This window comes from Amblyomma americanum, chromosome 10 (genome assembly GCF_052857255.1).
Source record: "Amblyomma americanum isolate KBUSLIRL-KWMA chromosome 10, ASM5285725v1, whole genome shotgun sequence".
Classification (NCBI taxonomy): Eukaryota; Metazoa; Arthropoda; class Arachnida; order Ixodida; family Ixodidae; genus Amblyomma; species Amblyomma americanum.
Window position 1 is genome coordinate 110,849,741 of NC_135506.1, and position 22,175 is coordinate 110,871,915.

The 22,175-nt window shown below is 48.1% G+C and overlaps 2 protein-coding genes across 2 annotated transcripts in view; one reads left to right on the forward strand and one right to left on the reverse strand.

Annotated features, from left to right (window-relative positions):
- Positions 1-3,950: 3,950 nt before the first annotated feature.
- Positions 3,951-22,175, forward strand: part of Gat (sodium- and chloride-dependent GABA transporter) — a 261,834-nt gene continuing 243,609 nt past the window's right edge. Inside the window, exon 1 of the mRNA XM_077640873.1 lies at positions 3,951-4,296. Coding sequence (XP_077496999.1) covers positions 4,098-4,296 — 199 coding nt within the window. The 5' untranslated portion in view covers positions 3,951-4,097. The remainder of the gene's footprint in view (positions 4,297-22,175) is intronic.
- Positions 18,399-22,175, reverse strand: part of LOC144107293 (uncharacterized) — a 139,425-nt gene continuing 135,648 nt past the window's right edge. Inside the window, exon 3 of the mRNA XM_077640294.1 lies at positions 18,399-18,589. Coding sequence (XP_077496420.1) covers positions 18,435-18,589 — 155 coding nt within the window. The 3' untranslated portion in view covers positions 18,399-18,434. The remainder of the gene's footprint in view (positions 18,590-22,175) is intronic.

Genomic DNA, 22,175 nt, shown 5'->3' on the forward strand with positions numbered 1-22,175 from the left:
TATCCTGAAATTTCATTTTGACGAGACAAGGTCCGTACTATTCAGATGTACGCCACGGCTATCTAGTTATTGAGCACGGGCTCCAATCGGTTACAACCGAGAAATGTTACAGGTGCGGATGCGCGGAACGCGGCGAGACCACAGGATTGTTCGAATAAGCAGCGCAGATAGAGGCTTTTATGGAGCGCTGCGCTACTCCAGACACACACCGGGTGCTGCACACCAACGTAGCGCTTACTGCTCACCCACTGTCATCACCAGAGCTGAGACTTGTAGTAGACCTAAAATAATAATAAAAAGGAAGGATAAGATTTTTGCTAGCTCCGGCATCGGCCATCGATACCGAAGCACCTGAGCTGGGGCAGCGGAAATAAAGGATAGCAGGCAGAATGGAGAAATGAAATGAAAGAGGTGAGGGGACAGGAAGAGAGGATACGGGGAAGAGGTAATATCCCCAAGCTATTTACACAGTAATGAATATGTACAGGTTTCGCGCGTGATTAGCTCATGAAGAAGCAAACTGTTTCCTTCCTTTGCCAGGTTTTACTTGGCAAATGAAGTTTTTTTTTACTGCATGCAAGGGTACTAACACCATTTAAAACCGTAACAAACCACCGTAAGCGCGTAACAATGCACTAGAGTCACACACACACAAAAAAAAAGATGTGGCTTCCCCGGCGGTTCAGCGCCACTTTCGTCGCTGCCATCATCATGCGGAGCACGCGATCCGAGGCCTTCTGGCTTCTGTCCAGCTGTTTGCTGCGGTCACTTGTTTTGTTTCCATTCCGAAGCTTTGTACTTGTGGCGCGTTTGCTGCTTTCAAAGTCCTTTGCGTGAGTGAAGAAGAGAGCCGTACGTGTGTCGCAAGCACGAAACACGCTTGCATTTATCACAGCCAGAGAAAGTTATTTCGACATGAAGGCCACTATGCAGAAAGGCCGCGTTGCACTTACTTAAGCCTGGCAAGTGTATCTAAGTGTGGCTCCCGTCTTGCTTTCAAATCTTCTTCTCGTTTATTTGGTTTTTGAGCAGCTTCATGTTTACAAATAAAGTTCTATTCGCATCCTCTTTTTGTGGCCCGATCAACTAAATTCTACACTGTAATGCATTTGAAGGAGGCCTACAGGCACCGGAACCAAGGGAAGCAGAGGGAATGGTTCTCTTTTAAGAAATTTCTGGTGTTAATCAAGCATATAATAATTAGTATAATTATTTTGAGGCTGGTGTATTGATTAGAAAGTAGAATAAAGAACTGCATGCCGCTGGTGGGATCCGAACCCACGATCGTTTTCTCACAGTGGCAGCGTCGGATACGGCTACCATTGCTTTAAACACGACCATCTGCACATTAATTAATGGAACATCAACTGCCGTTGCTAAGAGAGAAGCTAAAACAAATTACGCGCCAATTTTGACCGCACAGGGAGGCCACATGCATCATCGAAAAAATAAAAATAAAATTGTGTTCGCGAACAGAAAAGTCCCCCGAATTTAAAAAAGAAACAGAAGCCAAAAAAGCGAACCCCTACTTTTGTAGTACCAGAACATGTGGTAACGAAGTTCCAGCCTTTCCTGGGGTGAAGATATGAACGCTGTGTTTCACCTCCTCAGTCAATTTATATAAAAGAGATTAATGCTAAACAAAAGAGGCTGAGTAGCACAAGAAAAGTTTGGTCTCAAACCATGCTGCGCTTCTGAACGCAAAGATTTGGGTGGAAATCTGCCTGGCCGGGAGGCGAATTAGCCTATTCTCTCTGGTGCAGCGCTCCAGAGCAAGTACAGCTTTCTTGGACAACACACATATTTGTAAGGAAGCCGTTGAAAATTGTAACACACTAATAAGAGAGTAATTATTGATTGGCATCCATCCAAGCGCAGCCATACGGCTACATAAGCAAGCTATACAGTTTCCACAGAAGCTTCGCAGTTAAGGGAAAATTCTTCTTGGCCCGGGGTTCGAACCCAGGACCACGGCTTCACCGTAGCAGTCGCCGTGCCAACTGAGCTAACCGGGACGGCTAGCATATCGTAAGGCGAGAGCGAATTGATCAATAGCTCTAAGTGGGAACTATGCTGTTGGTTATTGTTTAGCGGGATTCCACAAGCTGGTGTAGATTTGTAATAAGGGAGTAATTACTCATTGGCGTCCACCCGAGCGCAGCCTTGCGGCTACGAAGGAAAGCTATGCAGCTTTCTCAGAAACTTCGTACTTAAAGAAAAATTCGTCCTGGTGCATGTAGGTTTCAAACCCGGGACCACCGCATTGCAATATACTGTTGTGGACAAATTGAAGGCAGTGGCCTAAACTTCCGATGCGTAGCAAAACCTTACTTCTGAAGTAAGTCCTGTGCTCGGGCCGAGCAGTTCAGACTGCCTTAGAAAACCAATGAGATGCATTTTCGACAATAATATTGAGGCAGTTGTCGAATATTGCAATATACTGTTATGAAAAAAATGATGGGAATGGTCAAGTTTTCTGGTGAGTAGCTAAATCTTGGTTTTACAGTTTCTTCAGCGCTCGTGCCGAGTAGTTAACACGAACAGAGCAACCCAGTGAGGCGCGTTTTTGACAATAAATTGCTGAAAACTGCAAGCATCCCGAGCAGGGATCTGCGGATGTGTTGGTTGTTATGGTGCAATCGTACGATACGCGAAAAAAAATTATCCATAAACAACTTCTTATTGAAAAAATGCGCTTGCCCAGAATTTCTGGGCATGAAAATACTAGAACGTGCTTTAATTCTGCGCTATAGGCTATATGTTCAAATATTTTGCAGCACGCACTGCCTGAGAATAATGGCCGGTACTCCTTTCAAGCTGCTTTTGTGTTCGGGGACCGTATTGGCATTTTCCTAATGCTTGGCCAAAGATGTCGAGAGAAGAGACTTTGTGAACAAGGTGGCTAAATAATAAGCAGCTTATAAAATTTGACTTCATATACAACCAGGACCACTAATCAGAGGAGTTGGTGCTTTAATTATAAAAAGCCGCTATTCATATAAGTGTCGCTTATCCGTAAGGTTGAGACCGAAGTAGCGGCCACAGTTTTGCCGGCTCTACTTTGCATATCTGGATTGGAGAGTTTGCGTTGAGAAAATTCCCAGAGACGCAATAGGCAAACTTGCTTGGCTAGTTTGACGGGACATTCGTCAGCGTAGGTACACGTAGCTCAAATATGAAAGGAACCAGTCAGCTTCAGTCCACGAATTAATGCTGTTGCTGCTCCAGATTTCCCTCTTCGGTGTGTGAGTGAAACTATTTAGAACCAAGTAAAATGTTTGTATTTCAGTCATAATTGCTGAGTGTTGATTGGCATAATGCAGATTAATGCGTTGCTTTTCATGCTGAAAAGATATGAAGCCGACCGGCAGGGCTGATACTACTTGGAATACCCGGAGGTTATTGAGCTGCCAAGTCAGATGAAATGACCAGGGTAGATTTCCGTAAAACTGGAGCACTAAAGAGGCAGGCGTGGACAACAAAGCTTCCCCAGGCCGCGCAGTCTGGGGAGGTATCCACGCAGAGCTGCGCGCACTCGCTTGACAAAGCTTGTTGAGCAGTTTTGATGAGTATCTCATGTTAGCAGTCACCAGCTCTCAGCTAGCTGGCGACTAAGACAGTGTTGAGTGGACACCGCCCGAGCGGCTCTCGTGAAGCGTGGACGAGAGGAGCGGGGGGAGCCGTATCGGCGCTGGAAGGTGGAATCAGCGGCGGCGCGCCGGAGACACCGGTTGCGCGAGCGTCAAAGGCCAATAAAGGCGCAACAGCGTCCGGAAGTCGCGAACGGGGCGAGCATGAGAAGCGGCACAGCGCGAGAGCGAGAGGCAGGGATTGAGAAAGCAACGGCGGGTCACGTGTTGTCCGCGCGCAACTGCGCAGCCGCGACCACGTGACACCGCGCCGTCCAATCGCGGCAGCGCGCGGGCCTCCGGCGGCCGTCAGCTGGGAGACGCGGCAGCAGACGGCGGTGCGCGCAGCCGTCTCTCGGTGCTGGTGGCGGAGGTGGTGCGTGTCTGCATGTGCGTGCGTGGCTCGGCAGGATTCCGGGGGAAGTGACCGAGGATTCTTCGATTGCGCTGGATTGTTGTGCACCGGCCATGTCCGAGGACAAGCAGCCGCCCTGCGAGCTCAACAGCCTCAAGGGGCCCGAGGGCGACGACGCGGTGCAGGCGCCGCACATGCCCGACCGGGGACAGTGGGTGGGAAAGCTGGACTTCCTCATGTCCTGCGTGGGATACGCCATCGGACTGGGAAACGTGTGGAGGTTTCCCTACCTCTGCTACAAGAACGGAGGCGGTGAGTGCTTTTCGAAATGCGCGCGCGGTACGCACCCTCTGCGCCGCAGTGAGCAGCGCCCTGGCCAGCTGACTGACCTGTTGCGCGGCGTTTCAGGCGGAAGAGCGGGAAAAGAAAACGACGCTAACGGTGCACACTACCGGCTTATGCCTAAGCGTTTCCATCGCCTTCGAGTGCTTCTAAGAAATTATATATAAAAAAAGGAAAACTGTTCTCGTTGAAAGGCTGCTTCAGACTCTGCTATCAGTAACGCATTGTGGAGAACTGATGTATCGTCTTACTTTTAAACAAGCCCCTGCGCATTCAGGGCAAAGTTGATTTCGAGGGTCAGTACTTTGTAACTTTACCCTGCGCGCAGCTTTTTAAGCGGCGTGGGTGCGCACCGCGAAGCAGACGTAACAAATCCATCGCTTCCTGACGCTCAGAAATTTCAGTTTACAACCTTTTTTCTTTTTTTTTTGCTATCCGGTCGTTTTCGGTCCCATAACGTCACCCCGAGGAGTGTAGCTGAAAGGCGATGGGGATCCTTCATGGGAATACCGAGTGCTTACTGACAGAAAAAAAATATAGAAAAGAGATGAGTTCTACACCCTCTAAAACCTTCGTTTCTACACAGGCACTCTTTAGAAGCTACCTAATCTATTTCAGAACGCCTTTATAAGTGAATTTTCTGCGTTTCTTCTGTCACCACAAAGTTTTTGTTCGAATAAGATGGCGTCGAGCAATTATTCTTGAAAGCGATGGCCCGTAAAGCGGATGCTGCCTTCATGTTTTACATGCGTCATTAATTCTCTACCCCATGCTATCCCACGTTGTGTGTCCAGTCCATTGTATTGCACGGTATGCGGCGTGGAGGATATGTTCGCAGCTAGAGTGCGTGTAAATTCTTGGCGGATTTTGCATCCGTGCCGACACGGTGCGAATGCAGATGCTTATGCACATGAAGGAAAACGTAGGAAAAGAAACTATAAAAGTGTCAATTGATAGCATTTCCTTTTCTAAAACCCGCCCCCTGGGGCTTGTGGCGAAGCAAGGTATTTTATGCTGCCCGAGAGAACGACTGTCATGAATTGCTCTTTTCGTCGGCTATTATCAGTAAAAAAATCTCCAGAGTTCATCAAAGTATCCTAATTTATTTAGCGCAAAATATAATAACCCAAAAATTTTAATTACGGCACAGTCTTATAAATATATAAAGTCCGAAGACAAATGGCCATGCGAGCTAGTACACTGGCTTTGTTTTAATTAGGAAGGTCGCAGAATAAAAGAAAAACTAGCATTGCTGTGTGGGAGATCGTTCACACTTTGAGGCTTTTAGCATAGCGGAGACGCACTATAGAGTTGAGGTGCGCCGGTTTACCGGACGCCGTGTGCGTCGGCAGGGGTTCTGCCACTGCGCGTGAGCAGAGGGCGTCTGGTAATCCTGTGTATGTCTGCGCGTCTCCGCTATGCTAAAAGCCCCTCATGTCATGTGCGTGCTCACTTTCCCGATTTCGGGTGCGCACCAGCTCGGGTGTTCAGTCTTTGCCAAAAGTAACCATGTTAGACGGTTTGCTTAATAATAATAATAATTGGTTTTGGGGGAAAGGAAATGGCGCAGTATCTGTCTCATATATCTTTGGACACCTGAACCGCGCCGTAAGGGAAGGGATAAAGGAGGGAGTGAAAGAAAGGAAGAATAGGTGCCGTAGTGGAGGGCTCCGGAATAATTTCGACCACCTGGGGATCTTTAACGTGCACTGACATCGCACAGCACACGGGCGCCTGAGCGTTTTTCCTCCATAAAAACGCAGCCGCCGCGGTCGGGTTCGAACCCGGGAACTCCGGATCAGTAGTCGAGCGCCCTAACCACTGAGCCACCGCGGCGGGGCACGGTTTGCTTCTCAGGCATATTTTGAAGCTATTATGTCAACCCTCAAGCACTAAACCTCTGCACGGTAAGGGGAACCCTTGTCCTCATCTTCCGAGAACTTTTTGATCTTTAGGGAAGCCGTAGACGCTCTACTACTCGAATGAGAAGCAAACCATGCAGCCTAGACTTGTTTGGCAAAGGCTGTACTACATTGCCGTCACAGGTGTGAGTCAGGCTTTCGTTTTTTTAAATCACGAATGGGCACGCACATCGCACACATTGCTGTTGGCACGACCCCGTGAAATTTCACGGCTATTAGTTGGCCTTCGCCCACGGGCGGTATAGCGTACAACCTGGACCCTTTGCTGTGTTCCAAACTCTCTGCTTCTCTTCGCGCATCAGCGGGTGCTTTGAGAGTTCTTTAGTTTGCATCTTCAATCTGTGGAGACGGAGGCATCGACTTTGACCCGGTGGCCTCCGTCAGTTAGTTCTTACTTCTGAAACATACTGCGTTTCCCGTCACTGCACTGCTCCATTTACATTCAATGCGTGACCTCTGTGTCTGAACTACTGTGCACATTGAATTACGGGTATTGCGCGGAATTCATCTCTACTGTTCGTAGCCAACAATTCTTGACAAAAGCATTTTTGGACGGGAAAGAGATTACGGGCGCAATTTTTTCATATATTGTAAGATTTCACAATAACAACCAATATACCCGCGGATCTCCCGTCGGCAGGCTTGCTTTTTGTTTTTGCTATTAACGTTTTCGCTATCGTCAAAAGCGTTCATCATTGGTTTTCTATGAAAGTCTTAAGTGCTCGATGCCAGCGATGGAAACACTATAAAAGAAAGATTTTGCTACATATTGGAAGAATAGACCATTACCTTTAATATTTCTACACAGGTATCTTACAGGTTTCTTTTTTCCAAATTTATGTCCAAGAATGTTGCAGATGTTTGCCCTTGCCTCTACTGTGCATTCACCCACATGTGTCCTTGATTTTTTACTCACGTCTGAGTATCCTGGCCAACGGACAGGGCGTTCCTTGTGTTCCATGCTGCGGGCAACGAAATTTCGTGCCCGCGGTATTCTTCGGGCACAGCGACATCAGGTGGCTCCCAGGGGTGCTGCGATGCGCCGTGACCATCATGTCAATGTACTTGTCGTCCTTAGTTCCCACGGCATCGCGCTGCAAGGCGCAGCCGGCTCGCGGGAACCCATTCAGGGCTGTCGCGAAAGAAGGCTACGCACGGGGAAAGGAAAGCCGACCGCACAACGGGAGGTGCTCTTGGTAGCCCCGATCGTTGTCCATTGTCGCTCAGTGCACGGATTCAGGTCCTCTTTAAGTGGTTAGATAACGTGGGGACCAGATGGGCAATGAGTCTTCAATGGAGGCACGTTTGATTCCTATTTGCGACCTTGTTACTAGAGCAAACGCACTAAGAACAGCGGAAAAAGTATCAGCTGTAGCACTGTAGCGCTGTGTCCTGCCAAGTTCTTTTCTCGCTGTCCTCTGTCCTTTTGCGTTGCGGCACACGTCGCAGCTGGAAAGAAAACACCAGCTGGGCTAATTTTCCTCTTTAAGCGTGTTTGTAACCAACTTTTCTCACAGCCACCATAAGGTGTTTGTCAGACGAAGCTGCTTTGTTACCATGACTGTAGTGAACAGTTGCCGTTCGGGCATATTGCAACAAATTCCACAATACGAACGAGGGGGGAAAAAACGCGCTTTCCGGATTTTTATTCCTATATTCGCAGTCCTGCAAACGGACCCGGGAAATAATTCTTCCGAGACCCGAAGCATTTACAGCAGGACGTTGTGGTGAGCGAACCTAAAACTTGCATGAACGAGGACAAGCTGAAAAGCTAAAAAAAAAAAACCCCCACGAAGCACATGATTCAGCGACTGATTGATATACGCAAGGCCAACTGTTGCGGAATGCAAATGTCTCCGCTCAGTCCTCTTTGTAACTAAATAAAAGGTATGGTAACAAGACAAAATCGCTTTTATGTCGACGGCTGATACTGAAGTTTATTTTAAAATATTCGTTTTGATCATGTGTAAAACCAGTAGGCTCGCCAGTTTCCTCTCTAATAAAAGAGGAGTCGTTTCTGATGCTGCCTTCATTCATGCAACCCTGAATAACTTGGCGCTGTCAGTCGTAATAAGACGTGCATAAGGTTCTGCTATTTTTTTTTGTGGCACATTAGGTCGTGGTAATAAACTTTAGAGTTGTATAGTCAACAGACATACTTAAGTGTACTAGCGGTAAGCAGTTAGCAACTAGAAATTCTAGGTCGGAAGGCGGCGCCAGAAAGTTACAACGCAGCAGAAGACTCACCAACTTTGTGAATGCTTACCTAGAAATAGAAAAACAGCAAGAATAAGTTCAAGTTGACAGGTGCTGCTCGTGGACTCTATAGAGGTTATGTTAGGGTGGCCCAGTGTTATGGGCTGATTTTATTACTTATTTATGTGCAAGTGCAGATTATGCGCAGATTGCAGGTTCGAGTCCTGTCGTGGACGCCAATTGTCGCGAATTGGTAGCGCGTCCCCGACTTTCCGAAGGGGAACGCTATCGCTTGCAGGTTCGAGCAAGAGAACAAAGAGATCGAACAAAACGAAATGAAGCCGTATTTATAATTTAAAGGAAAAGGGGCCAATAAGAAACGGAAACGAAAACAAAAGAAGAACACACGCACTCAACACGCGTAGAACACTACAGAATAAAGGAAAGAGTTCACCAGGTGCTGAGCGTCCCAGGCGAAGCGGGGATGCCTTGCAGACAGTGCGGACGCGGGTGGGTGTAGTGCGACGCGTCGCTAGCGCTGCGTCCAAGTAAGCGACAGAAGGGAGCCAGGTGATATGGGAAGCGGGGAGGAACACAGGGAGACGCCGGTGGTCTCCTGTCAAGAGCCCGAAGATCTTTCCAGCCGCAGGAAAAACGTAGCCAGGTCCCGTCGACGGCGTCACGAAAGGCTTAAAGCAGGCTATACAAGAGTGCCTTTAGGCAGCACGGACCCTCAGTCTATCAGCCGCCACCTCCACGCTAGCAAGGAACGCCGGAGGCTTGCTTCGGTGATCCAAGGGAGGTCCACGGCTGCCACCTGCACGCTTGAATGAGCCGATCTCCGCTGCGCTGTCTTCCTTCACACCTCGGTTTTCTGACACGTCGGCTCCTCGTGCTCGCCGCGCTCTTTGTCGCCTCGCACACGTGCACCGCTGGGCTGGCACACGCAGCGCCCCTCTGTCCGACGCACCACTGCCGACACACCGCGTTCACAAATACTCCGAGGATCGGTTGTGCACCGCACAATGATATTAGCAGGGTCGCAGCCACTATTGTTAAGGCAAAGCTTTTCGCAGATGACTGCGTTCTGCCTTGCTATAGTGCGGTAAAGCCTAGAACAAATTAGGGTCTGCAAAAAGGTGGCAGAAATTTCAGTTTGGTGCAAGAATTATAACATGTTTTTAAACGCTGACAAGTGCATAGCCCTCTATAAATTGAGGAAGAAAACCGTTTCGCAACATTCTTTGTACGCAGATGGCATAGTACTTAAGGAATCTCCGGCTTTTACGTATGTTGGAGGTATGAAGATATGTGTTTAGGCGACCCTGTTAACACATCGTCACAAAAGCTTTTAAGTCTCTGTGCTTCGTTCGAAACCTCTTTGCAAGTCAACCTAGCCGCATATAAAGCGTCGGTCAGTCCAACCTGGAGTACGGTTCGTGCTTGTGTGACACTTCCTGAAGAAAAACACTAACAGCCTGTAAAGGACTGCGGCTAGATTTATTTAACAGGCATGCACGAATTGATAGCGCAACAGAAATGAGCAAGCGTCCTGCGCTTGATAAATTAAAGGCGGTCGTGGCGAAAGAAGTTTAATATACTTGTACTTATTATATAACAATATTAATAGCTTTCAGAGTAATAACAGCACTACCCCTTACACCTTCAGTACAAGCCACATTTGGATAACGGAAAAGATCACCTTGAAAGTTCGCGCTCTCGACAACAAATTTAAATGTTCAGTTTTTCTTGGAATCATAGACAAATGGAATAAGTTATCGTAATTTATTGCCGACAGTACCAGTGTTGAAAATATTGTCGGAAGTTTGGGTTAAATGCTGGCGTTAAGCTCTTTTTGCATCTTTTATCACCCCTGAGTCTTAATTTGGCGTGCTCTGATCATATTGTTACTATAGATGCGTTCTTTTGATGTCGGTCCTTTTTTCTTTGTGCTCACTCCTGCTTGGTGTCAAGCAACCGTGCAGTAATTGTAAAGAAATGAATAAATGAACAATAAGAATTAACCGATCAATGCTGGCACCGTTAACTATGCGATTAATACGCGATTGTACGCCGTGTCAGTTCAGTTGCGGAAACACGGACCCCTAACGACACAACGAAGCCGTTCTCGGGATTAGCCTCGTTTTCCGAGCTCCGTATTCCGCCCAGCAGAGCCCTCAGCAAGTCGAGAACGGCTCCGATGCGAGGCCCGTCGGCTGGCCGCATTGCGAGCTCGGCCGATATGATTCCGAGCTTTCCTTATTCATGGACCATCATGGACTCGTGAACCTCTGAGCGCAGTGGGGTCGTGTGTGGTACCAAGGGCCTGCGTGCCCTAAACGCCTTTCGGTGTAATAAAGTTTTGCCTTCTCCTCCTCGGGATGCAGACCGCTACAGAACAGGTCGGAAGCAACCACGCAGAGCATCGTGCTTGCAGTGGGGAGCACCCGTGCTATCACGGGGAAGAGACTAAACGAATTTACGATGAGTGGCATGTTTTGGTTTCGCTCTCGTTAACCCTGTTCTGACGGAGAAAACTGTTTCGGCACGTGTTTCGGCCACGTGCGGTGACTACTTGTGAAGTCATCTGTCGGAACCCAATGTGGCTGCTGGAGCTTTCATGGAATTGGCGGCGTCCCATTAAGCGTTGTTTCAACGGTTGTTTCAACGGTGATTTCATGTTGCTACTGGCATTTGAATGCGATTGAACCCACACGTTTTGCCCGTTGAATGAAAGTAGAAGTTTAATGAAACAATTTATAATTTTCTTGAAAGAAAGAGATTCACTTGCTTTGTATAGCGCTACGTATCTAGCAGTTCATGAGCACCGTGAGGTTAGTCATAGCGTGCAGTACGTGTGCTTTTAGCATACACTTGACAGCTAAAGTGCCGGGGGTGGCCAGGTGCTCTGGGGATGTACTGAAGCATGCGGGTGCTTTGCAGTAGATACTGGGAAATTATCTGCCTAGGATAAGGTTGAGATGGCTTCAAGCTTCTAGTGGGGACAGTCGCGTATTCTGCCAGGAATTGCTCCACCGCAGCGACACTTAAACGCTAAATAAGGTCCAAAAATCAGGCACATACCAGAGGCCTGGTTCATATACTTAGCTCTAAACACAATCACATCTATAACAGTCAGTAGTCAACTGCTGCCGTCACCATCTGGGGTTCAGACCTGAGTCCCGGAGGAATTTAAAAAAAAAGGCGTGACGCGTCCTTTCTACATGACTGTTTTCCGCGCGTGTAGACATTGTCCTGAAGAGAACTGTGAGGAACTCCTTTCTTTTTGAGGTAAGCGAACACACACCTTTCCGCGTTGTACTCTGGACAGCACATAAGAAAATGTTCTATATCACCGCACGCACCACATGCGGAGACGATGCCAGACCCGTGTTATATGTACCGTCTTTGGCAAAGTAACCAGGCTGCCCTGTTTGCTTCTCAGTTATACAGCGGAACACTTATCGCACCCAGAAAGCTATAAATCACTGTGAGGTAATATAACCCTTCTCCCACTTTCCAATACCTTTTGGTTTTCAGGGAAGCCGTAGGGGCTCCACTATATGAGGGGGAAGCAAACCATTGCTTTTGGCAAAGAGTGTACATCCACGCAGAGTTACGAGCAGAGCCCGTGCGAATGCGATGTGGTAATGCGGCTAGGACAGTCGCAGCTGTTGCAGCACAGGATAGGAGGTCACGGAGAGGCCTTTGTTTTGCAGTGGACAGGCTGAGGATGATCTGAGCGGTAGGAGGGCAGAGCGTGCTTGCCTGTTGATCAAATCAGTTGCTCGCGCTTGAAAGGACGATCAGAAGAGGGAAGTTTATGTTGGAGCGAAGAGAATTCGAGGGACGCTTTTTTGTGAGAGGCTTTGCGAGCTCTAAGTGGGTCGAAGCGTTGCAGATGAAGTGAGGAAGGGCCTTATTCGGTCTGACCTCGAGGCCTCGGTTGCCATTGACTGATCGCCTGTGTGTCGGCGTGCGCGAGGAGATAAGTCTGGGAAGAGAGGGCTGCGCAGGCTTCCGGGCTATCTACTCAGACGATGGCGACGAATGAGCCGGACGGAGGGGAGGACCGCGAGATATGGACACTTGTTTTATTTTGCGGTCAAATTCGAGAGAGGTCCAGTTAAAAAAAAGTGAAGTGGACATTTGCGCTATCGCGTCTATATGTGTGACACTTACGTCGATGCGTTCGCCGCGCGTCCCCCTTAAAGCGATCATTGATGGCAGTTGAATTACTGTGGCGCAAGATAGGAAGAGCCAAGTAACGCCATGAGCGGTGTCTTAGTACCAAACGTGTTATTCATGAAGATAATTATGGAATGGCAGAATGGTAGCCTATTGGGCGAGTTGGTGCATGTTCTCGGTTCGGAGGCCACAAAGACGAAAAAATATGCACCAACTTGCCCCAACAGTCTTCCATTCTGGAGTACACTTTCTTACGTGAGCGTGACTTACAAAGCTGAAGAAGATAGTAAGATCGAGTAGCCTAAGGGATGCCGTCTTGATTGTATCCCGAGGACTTCTCGGAAAAATTATCTCCAGAAGGAGCGCATAGAACACGCCGTCTCCTTGTTTACAGAAAACGACTTTTTTCTATTTGTTCTTCTTTCACTCCCTCCTTTACCCTTCCCTTACGGCGCGGTTCAGGTGTCCAACGATAAATGAGACAGATACTGCGCCATTTCCTTCCCCCCCCCCCCCAAAAAAACCAATTATTATTATTATCTATTTGATAAAAAGGGTGGCTTTGCGGTAGTAATTCAAAAAGAAAGCGGCCAAGGATTTGTCCTGGTGAGCAAGAAAGCCGGCAGAGGAGAAACAAGAGCCGTTTTCTCGTGCAGTCAGCTGCAGTGCTATAAGCAGCCAAAAGGTCTGTGACGACTCGAAGTTTCTTTTCTACCGTCAAAACCCAACAGCAGATGATGCCGTTCAGGTGCGTTGTAAGCGAGTGCGAGTATTGACAGCGGCAGCTAAGCCGTTTTCTACCTAAGCTTTTGAAAGGGATTCTGGAGGGTGATCCCTTCGCCACCCAGAACTGTATGAAAGTAACGGCCTTTTTTGACACAGCAAACATCAATTGGCTTTTTGTGCTTTGTCAGTGGTGAGAGCTTTCTTATTCTGTACGTGTGTGCATTGAACCAAATGGGGTTGTTGCGTCTCAGAACTCAACCTCGATAAGTGTGAGCAACTTATTTACGTCGATTTTGTCTACCATAGCCTTATTTGTCTCCTTTAGAAACTGCTCATTGCATTAAATAACAAGGCATTTATATAGTCTGCTGTGCCACTGCAACACTCTGTAATATTTTTTACCTTGTTTTTACCGTGTCTTAGCTATTCTTGACAACGTGCCAGTTCTACTATTTTTAGATATATATACACGACTTCTTAGTGACAGTAAAAACTAACTCCGCCTTTACTTACGGCAGTATCGTGGGAGATTATTTTTTCGTATTCAGATATAACAAGGTAAAGGACTTGCCTTTACTTATGAACTTTTCTTTTTAGATGTTTAGGTATTAGTGTCAAGCTTTTATAAGGGCACGTGTGCTGGTCATATTCGCACCGGACAAAAAAAAAACGACCTGCTTCTTTTTGGTTCAGCGCACTAGAAGGGCTAAGAAAAAAAAAGAAGGAAGAGGTGCCGTAGAGGAGGGCTCAGGAATAATTTAGGCCACCTGGTGATTTTTAACATCCACTGACATCGCACAGCACACGAGCGCCTTAGCGTTTCGCCTTCATCGAAACGCGGCTGCCGCGGTCGGGTTCGAGCCCGGGTCAGTAGCCAAGCGCCCTAACCACTGAGCCACCCCTGTGGGCTTCCTTTCGTCTCTTAGTCCCTCCTTTATCCCTTCCCTTACGGCGCGGTTCAGGTGTCCGCCGGTATGTGAGACAGATAGTGCGCCATTTCCTTTGAACAAAAACCAAATTTCACTTTCACTCCAGGTACACGTGAAAATATCGATCGCTTCTCTTTGCCAGGGATTTGTTCTACTTAAGTCCTGCACTTACACCGTTGAAGTCAGTTATATTAATCACACTGAAACGTTTCACTTGGCCAGCTTTCCCTGATCTGTCGTTGTTAGCGCTGAAGAGGCCCTGCTTCAGAATATCAAAGGCAAAAGAACAGCCAGCCGAAACTATGAATGACACGACCAGAGCTGCATTGCTGGTATTAATGCGAAAGCACTGCTAGTCCCTTCACGGGAAAAGGCGGCGGCGTGTGATAGTGCGTGTATGCTCGCAAATGGTATACGGCTCCTCTTGCGACCTCAGGTGGGAGGAGCTTAAGTCCCCAACCCTGCCGAGTTAGACTGTCAAATGAGCTGAAGAGCGCTGCTGCGTGGCTTGGAATAAAATACTTTGTGTTGTATACCTTTGACAAAGAGTGCACAGAAATTCGCAGCGATGAAAACAAAAAAAAAACATGTAACTTCATCAAGCGGCCGCATGATGCTCAAAGCAAGCCCGGCACCGCCACTCCAGACAATACTATACATGTCGTTCGGCTACATACACCCGCCGCTGACCGACCTCCGTGTAGAGACAGTTTTCCCGACAATATTCCTAACAAAGCTGTGACCGAACCGTTTGTCGTACAGCGTCCCGGGTAGTGTCATGCAATTTCTAATGTATATACTACGCCACGGTGCCTAACGTAGAGCTAAAGCTTTGCTGCTAAGTGCAGCAAAGTCTTCAACACTAAGATACATAGCCCAGCTGTGTCCTTCGCATAGCAGGTGAACACTGAGGAAAAATAATCTCTGAGAAAAAAATTTGAGGGCGCTCTCAGGTTGGCACTTTACAGAGAAAAAATTGACAGTTCGTAGGCTACGCTTTGTAAGCAGCGAAACATAGAGATCTATCTAGCATAATTGTAGTTATTTTTAACACGAAACCACCTCGAGAATTTCGTCTCCATCTAAATTAGACCGTAGTCGTCGGGTTCAATCCCGGCCGCGGCAATCGAATTTCCATGGAGGCGAAATTTTTTAGGCCCGTGCTCTGTGCGTTCTCAGGGCACGTTAAGGAACCCCAGGAGAACCCCAGGTGGTCGATGTTTCCGGAGCCTTTCACTACGGCGTCCCTCATAGCCTGTGTCGCTTTGGGACGTTAAGCCCCCATAAACCAAAACACTTCTACCTGCACAGCTGGGGTTTCAGCGGTGTCTGTGTGTGAAGCCTCTGAGTATCAAGTTCACTAGCTCATATGGTCCGTGGACACCTCTGTCGCGCAGTGAGTAGGCAGTTATGCGCCCTTCCCTTTCTCAAAACCAGCGGAAAGTTTAGCCTCCGTAGGTTTCGCGGAAAGGAAGGGCGCATAACTGGCTCTCTTGCTCAGTGACCACCTCAAATTGAAAATTTGTTTTTTGGGAAAGGAAATGGCGCAGTACTCTCACATTTCGGTGGACACCTGAACCGCGCTGTTAGTGAAATGATAAAGGAGGGAGTGAGATAAGAACAGAAGAAAGAGCTGCCGTAGTGGAGCGCTCCAGAATAATTTCGACCTCCTGGCGGTCTTTAATCTTCACTCACATCGCACAGCACACGGGCGCCTTTGCGTTTCGACTCCATCGAAACGCTGCTGTCCCGGTTGGGTTCGCATTCGGGAACTCCGGATCAGTAGCCGAGCGCCCTAACCACTGAGCCACCGCGGCGGGTAAAAGAAATGATACCTGAGTCGCATATCTCTTTGGACACCCGAGCCGCGCCGTAAGGGAACGAAAGTGATATGAAAGTTGGTTTTAAGGAAAGGAAATTACGCCTTTCTCACATATCTTGTGGAAACACGAACCGCGCCGTAAGCGAAGGAAAATGAAAGTTTTAAAAACGGAAATGACACCTTTCTCACATTGTGCCATTTCTTCTCCCAAAAAACCAATTTCTTTTTTCAATTTGGCTTTCTGAATTTATCTTCAGGGTTTGGCATCGTTTGGAACCTGATTTGGTTCCATATCTCCGCATACAACCAGCAATAGTACATTTGTAAATATCACCGAAGCTATATTAAATATACACTTTCTTGTGTGAGCGCCTTTAATGTCGTTTCAAGGAAAGCAACCTGTTTAACAAATAAAAAACTGTGTGTGTGTCAATATGGCTATCTGTGGAAACCGCCAGTCACTCGACCGCGAACGTAGCCAGGGAGATGCGGTTTGTCGCTTTTGACCAGGGCTAACCAGATCTAAACCACCAGATTTTTTTTTACTGTGAAAACATGAGATGGCTACGTTAACGCCGGAAGTACCGCAAAATGTGTCGCCGGAAGTTCGTTCCTTGTGACGTCACTGGTAAATTACGTCATGAGCCATGTAAGTAAGTCATGAGACATTAGAATTAAAATAAGGAAGGAAAATGGGGTTTTAGGCGGGAACCGAGCCCGGACAGCCGGCGTGCGAGATGACGCGACAGGATGACGCAAAATTGAGAGTGATGACGCCGCCCCAAAGTGATGATGTCCACCCGAGCTGAGTCACAATCGCTGCCACGTGCGGACAGGAGAGAGGAATGATGGCAAGAAAACGAGCAGCACAAAAAGCGGGCGCCAAAGAGCCTCGGTGGCTCAGTGGTTAGGACGCTCGGATACTGATCCGGAGCTCCCGGGTTCGAACCCGACCGCGGCGCTGCGTTTCGATGGAGGCGAGACGCTAAGGCGCCCGTGTGATGTTTGATGTCAGTGCACATTAAAGATCCCCAGGTGGTCGAAATTATTTCGGAGCCCTCCATTACGGCACCTCTTTCTTCCTTTCTTCTCTCAGTCCCTACTTTATCCCTTCCCTTAAGGCGCGGTTCAGGTGTCCGCCGATATGTGAGAAAGATACTGCACCATTTCCTTTCCCCTAAAAACCAAAAACCGAAGCGACGAGGCTGGTTTGAGCAATAGGTATCGCAGGTGCAGAAGAAATCCCAGCATTGTTTTCTCTGGTGGACCTCAATGTGCGGCAGTATTTTTGAATACGCTCACCAAATTTTTGTGTAACCGTTTGTCGTATAGCATTCCGTGTGGTGTCATGGCATTTCATGGCATTTCTCTTTCCATATAGCTTACATGTTTTAGTCACATCGGAGGCCAGCTTGCGACAGGGATTCGGACCAATGACATATACACATTTATTTGCATGCTTTCTGAGACTACATTTTCTCTTAAGTCGCGTTTTAAGTGTCCACCGAGATGTCGGGATGTGAATTTGGAGGCCAGCTTGCGACAGGGGTTCGGACCGATGACATATGAATCTTCAGTTGCATGCTTTCAGTTGCGGTTGTGGTGTCCACCGAGATGTCGATTTCTGAGAGTTACTGTGCCCTTTCCTTTCATCAAAAACCATTCCTTTCATCAAAGCACATGCTTTCGCATTTCGACATGTAAGCAGACTTGTGCCCTCAGAATTTTGCTCACATTGATGATAATGAGCAGTAACGAGAGGCAAGAGCTATGAAAGTATCGAACATTTAACAGTGTCCACATCAAACCGGAGATCACGCATACATCACACAAGTACAACACAGAATGGGTCACTGTGTACATGCTCGTCGGTGGTCATGAAAATCATATACAAAGAGAGAGATAATAAAATTTAGAGTATAAAGTGATTACGCGGGTGGTTAACCCAGGTCCGGGAAAGGATCGGCGAATACGGCCCTGCAGGCCTGAGCGATCAGCTGGCGCTGGAGGGAGAGCTCTCTGTGAGCCAGCTTTGCCTCCCACTGCTCACGGCTGTGTTCCTGTAAGCTGTACGCTTTACGTTGCTCGGGGCAGTCGCTATATGGCGAAGCACGCAGTCCGCACACTACCAAACCTAGCTCGACACAATGAGATTTGGCCCGCGCAATACCCATGGGCACAATCAAGTGAGCAGTGATAATCATTAAGACATGTACAATGAATACAGGTGGTGGTGGTAAAAACTTTATTTTCTGCAAGATTCATTCAAAGGTGTTCTTTCGTAGATCGAGTGGGGTCTCCATTGCGCTTTCTTATTTCCCTGCTTCACTGCTGGTCGCGTGATGTGACCAGGAGCCCTTGGCGCTCGGCGACTTCTAAAGCTCGGCTCACGGCCGGAATTGGGTTCTCGGGTCGGAGCTGAGCACCAAAACCTCCCACTCTTCGCGGTTCGAGAGCTTCAGGTTCATCGGCGGTGTGTCCTGTGAACATTCATGCAGTGTATGAGCTAAGTCGGCCCTGTCTTGACCACGTAGCTTACACTGGGCCGAGAATACTCCCGGATACATGCATAATGGAGTTTTTATAAGGGTTTGGGAAAGTGTTTGTATGGAGTTGTCTCCACGCCACCGGCTGGGGTTTGGTCATAGACTTATCGGGGGGAGGGGGTATTTATGTCTATTATTACGATAGTGCATAGTTATGTCGTGATACGTGACCATGCGCTCCCTGGCCGACCTCAGGTTTGGGCAGGCCACAGCACGGTTGACGAATCCTCGGGCAAAATCGTGGGCTGCTTCGGTCCAATGAACACAGAGTTGGAATGAATACATATACAGTGAGCGACAGCAAAAGCTTATGTAATGTGCTTAAGAGAATATATGTACATACAGTGAATATGTAAATGGTTGTGTTGTTTACGTACAGTGTGAGATTGTATTGAGTGATAATGCACGAGAATTATCACTTGACTACACAAACCCGGGTGTCCGAAAAACGACCCTTACGCACTCTTACGAAAACAGACGCGAAAGGGCAGTACCACTGGCGGAGTAACTCTACCTTCCCAAGAAAAAGTAGCTGTTCCGAAAGGAACAAGAAGGCGCCCCATGACCGAGAAAAAAAATCACGGCGACGGCATTCTGACGCAACAGAAAATTGAAAAATTGGTTTTTGGCAGTAATTGTAAGATTGGTAGTAACTGTCTCACATCTCGAAACATTCTAACAGCGATTGCGCCAGTGGTTAGGGCGCTCGGCGACTGATCCAGAGTACCCGGGTTCGTTTCGCCTCCATGAAAACCCGGCTGCCGCGGTCGGGTTCGATACCGATCGCGGCGGCTTCGATGGAGGCGAAATTCGAGACGCCCGTGTGCTGTGCTTTGTCAGTGCACGTTAAAGAACCCTAGGTGGTGCAAATTTCCAGATCCCTTTACTATGGCGTCCGTCAGCCTGAGTCGCATTGGGACGTTAAACCCCTTAGATCTATGCAAACCATCTTGGAGAGGGCTGTTAGGGCACTGCGATGTCCGTACAACACTGCAGCATTGCAGGCGGTCTCGCGTAGGCAGAACTGTGCATTCCAAGCGCCACATGAAGTCACGTAAATGACCCGGAAGGAAGGCCGCTGTTAGCGGTAATTCCGAAGCTGACTCCGCCCGCCGTATGCGTGCTGGAGGCACACGGGGCATACAAGCACCGCGCCCATGGACTCCACCACTCGGCCTGCTGCAACTTCCAAGTCCGAGCGGACGCGACGGGCGTGCCGACGGAAAGTCACCGCTTCTGCGTAGAAAACAGGCATGCGGAAAGACTGCGGTCCCAGATATAATGGTGCATCAGGGATAAATTCCCTAAGGCACGTGCGCAAAAAGTAGGAGGCTAGTGCCGGTGCCGGTTACTCATCCCCCCGCAACAAACGGAGAACGTAACGGAGAGCCGGCAGCAGACGGGCGCAGAAGGGAAGGCGACGTCACTCCTCGAACGTGGCTGCCCGAGCTCAACGCGACACACCAGCTCCGTCCGAACTCCCCATGAAAAGGGACACAGCAGAGAGGGCAATGCATGACAAACGCGAAGAAGAGTCGGCGTAATGTACCCCGCGTACCACACCTGCCACTAAAGAGCGTGTGGGCGGGGTCACGAGGCCCCAGCAAAGCCAGATCAAATTCGGAGGCCATCGCGATCCTGCTACGAACCTCGTCAAGTATAGTGTCCCATACCAAATTTGGCGCACGATGTGAATTGTTCTTGACACCAGGGATGCAAATGTTCGCACTGCGCGTGATGCGCATCAGTGCGGCCTGTCACAAGTTGTCTGCCCTTGGCATAGTTGAGGGCAGCGCCAGACACCCTGTCGTACTCATCGATCAGCCAAAGACACTCGGCTGTTTTCATTGCCCAAGTAAAGGGTGGCTGTTTTCATTGCCCAAGTAAAGGGTTATGCCATAAGAAAAACCCGTGAACTCACATGTTGCAGCGCTTTGTCTGCCTCACAATTTTTCCACTCGGTTTTTGCACAGTTCGTTCACGTGTGCCCTCATTTTGAGAAGGCATAATATTCGTAGTTAGACATGATCTTTGAAAAGCGCTTACGTTTGCCAAGGACGCGTCTGTCTACAATGAAGGTCAAATTGACCAAAGCAGTTCCCACGTGATCACACTATATCACATAGCAACAATGGGCGCGTAGCGGCCCACTGGATACCTGTGCTTTCGATCCGTTATATATGTGCCAGATACCGGCCATTGAAGTGGGACCCCCCCCCACTCGGTACCATCATTTACAGAAAATTTGGGGTCACCCGTTTGACGCACAATATTCGGAGTGACGTCATATGACTTGGCATTTTCCGGAGGATAAAACTGATAATTGAGATGCAGCGCAACGACGACCTTTCTGCATACAAACCGTGCATTCCGACGACCTTCAGACGGCCATTACGGCGGAACCTTTTGTCGCAGGGGATTTGGGATGGTGTCAAACGATTCGCCGTGTTGTGATACACACGTGTATAAACTTTATTAACTGACATAACGAGGAAATGTACCTGATATAGCGAAGGTGGCCAAATCTATAAGGTAGACAGCGCTGCTTGTGTCTTAGAAGGGACGTTTTCAGAAGGGAAAGATCCGCAGGTATTTGGATTTGATGTTCTCCACGTTTGCTGAGCGCACCGACGTAAGCACTTGGATCCGACGCTCTCACGTCGAATTCGTGTTCGCGAAGAATTTTAGACCTCTGCCTTCAATAACGGTGCATTCATACTACTCCCTAAAATTATCAATCACGATCCCTTCGTTAGAAAAAAATTATATTTTCATATGTACACATACCAAGGTTACCGGATACATTGACATTCAAAAGTAGACATGACGCTAAGCATGCAAGGAGAGCCAATTAAAGAGATACCATAAGCATCTTTGAGCAACTAACAGGAATTGCTTGTGGGCGATGTAAAACGGGATAGCATACCTATAGAACGCGCATTGCGAAAGTCGCTTACTGATATATCTCGCTTTAAAGGGGCAATCATTTTGAGATGAGTAGAAAGGGAAGTAACACCCTGACTGAGGGTTAAGGTCTCAACGCTGATCTGAGAAAAAAAAAACAGAACTCCGTGAACATCACCAAAGGTTGGTTGCATTGCCTCATTATGATCCTAAACACATTTTTAGCAGAACTGAGAGTTTTATGCACTCAGGCTCCCAGGCATCCGCACGGAAATTAGAAAAATTAATAATAATAATAATAATAATAATAATAATAATAATAATAATTGGTTTTCGGGGGAAAGGAAATGGCGCAGTATCTGTCTCATATATTGTTGGACACCTGAACCGCGCCGTAAGGGAAGGGTAAAGGAGGGATTGAAAGAAGAAAGGAAGAGAGAGGTGCCCTAGTGGAGGGCTCCGGAATAATTTCGACCACCTGGGGATCTTTAACGTGCACTGACATCGCACAGCACACGGGCGCCTTAACGTTTTTCCTCCATAAAAACGCAGCCGCCGCGGTCGGGTTCGAACCCGGGAACTCCGGATTAGAAAAATTGAAGCTTGGTTTTCAGGA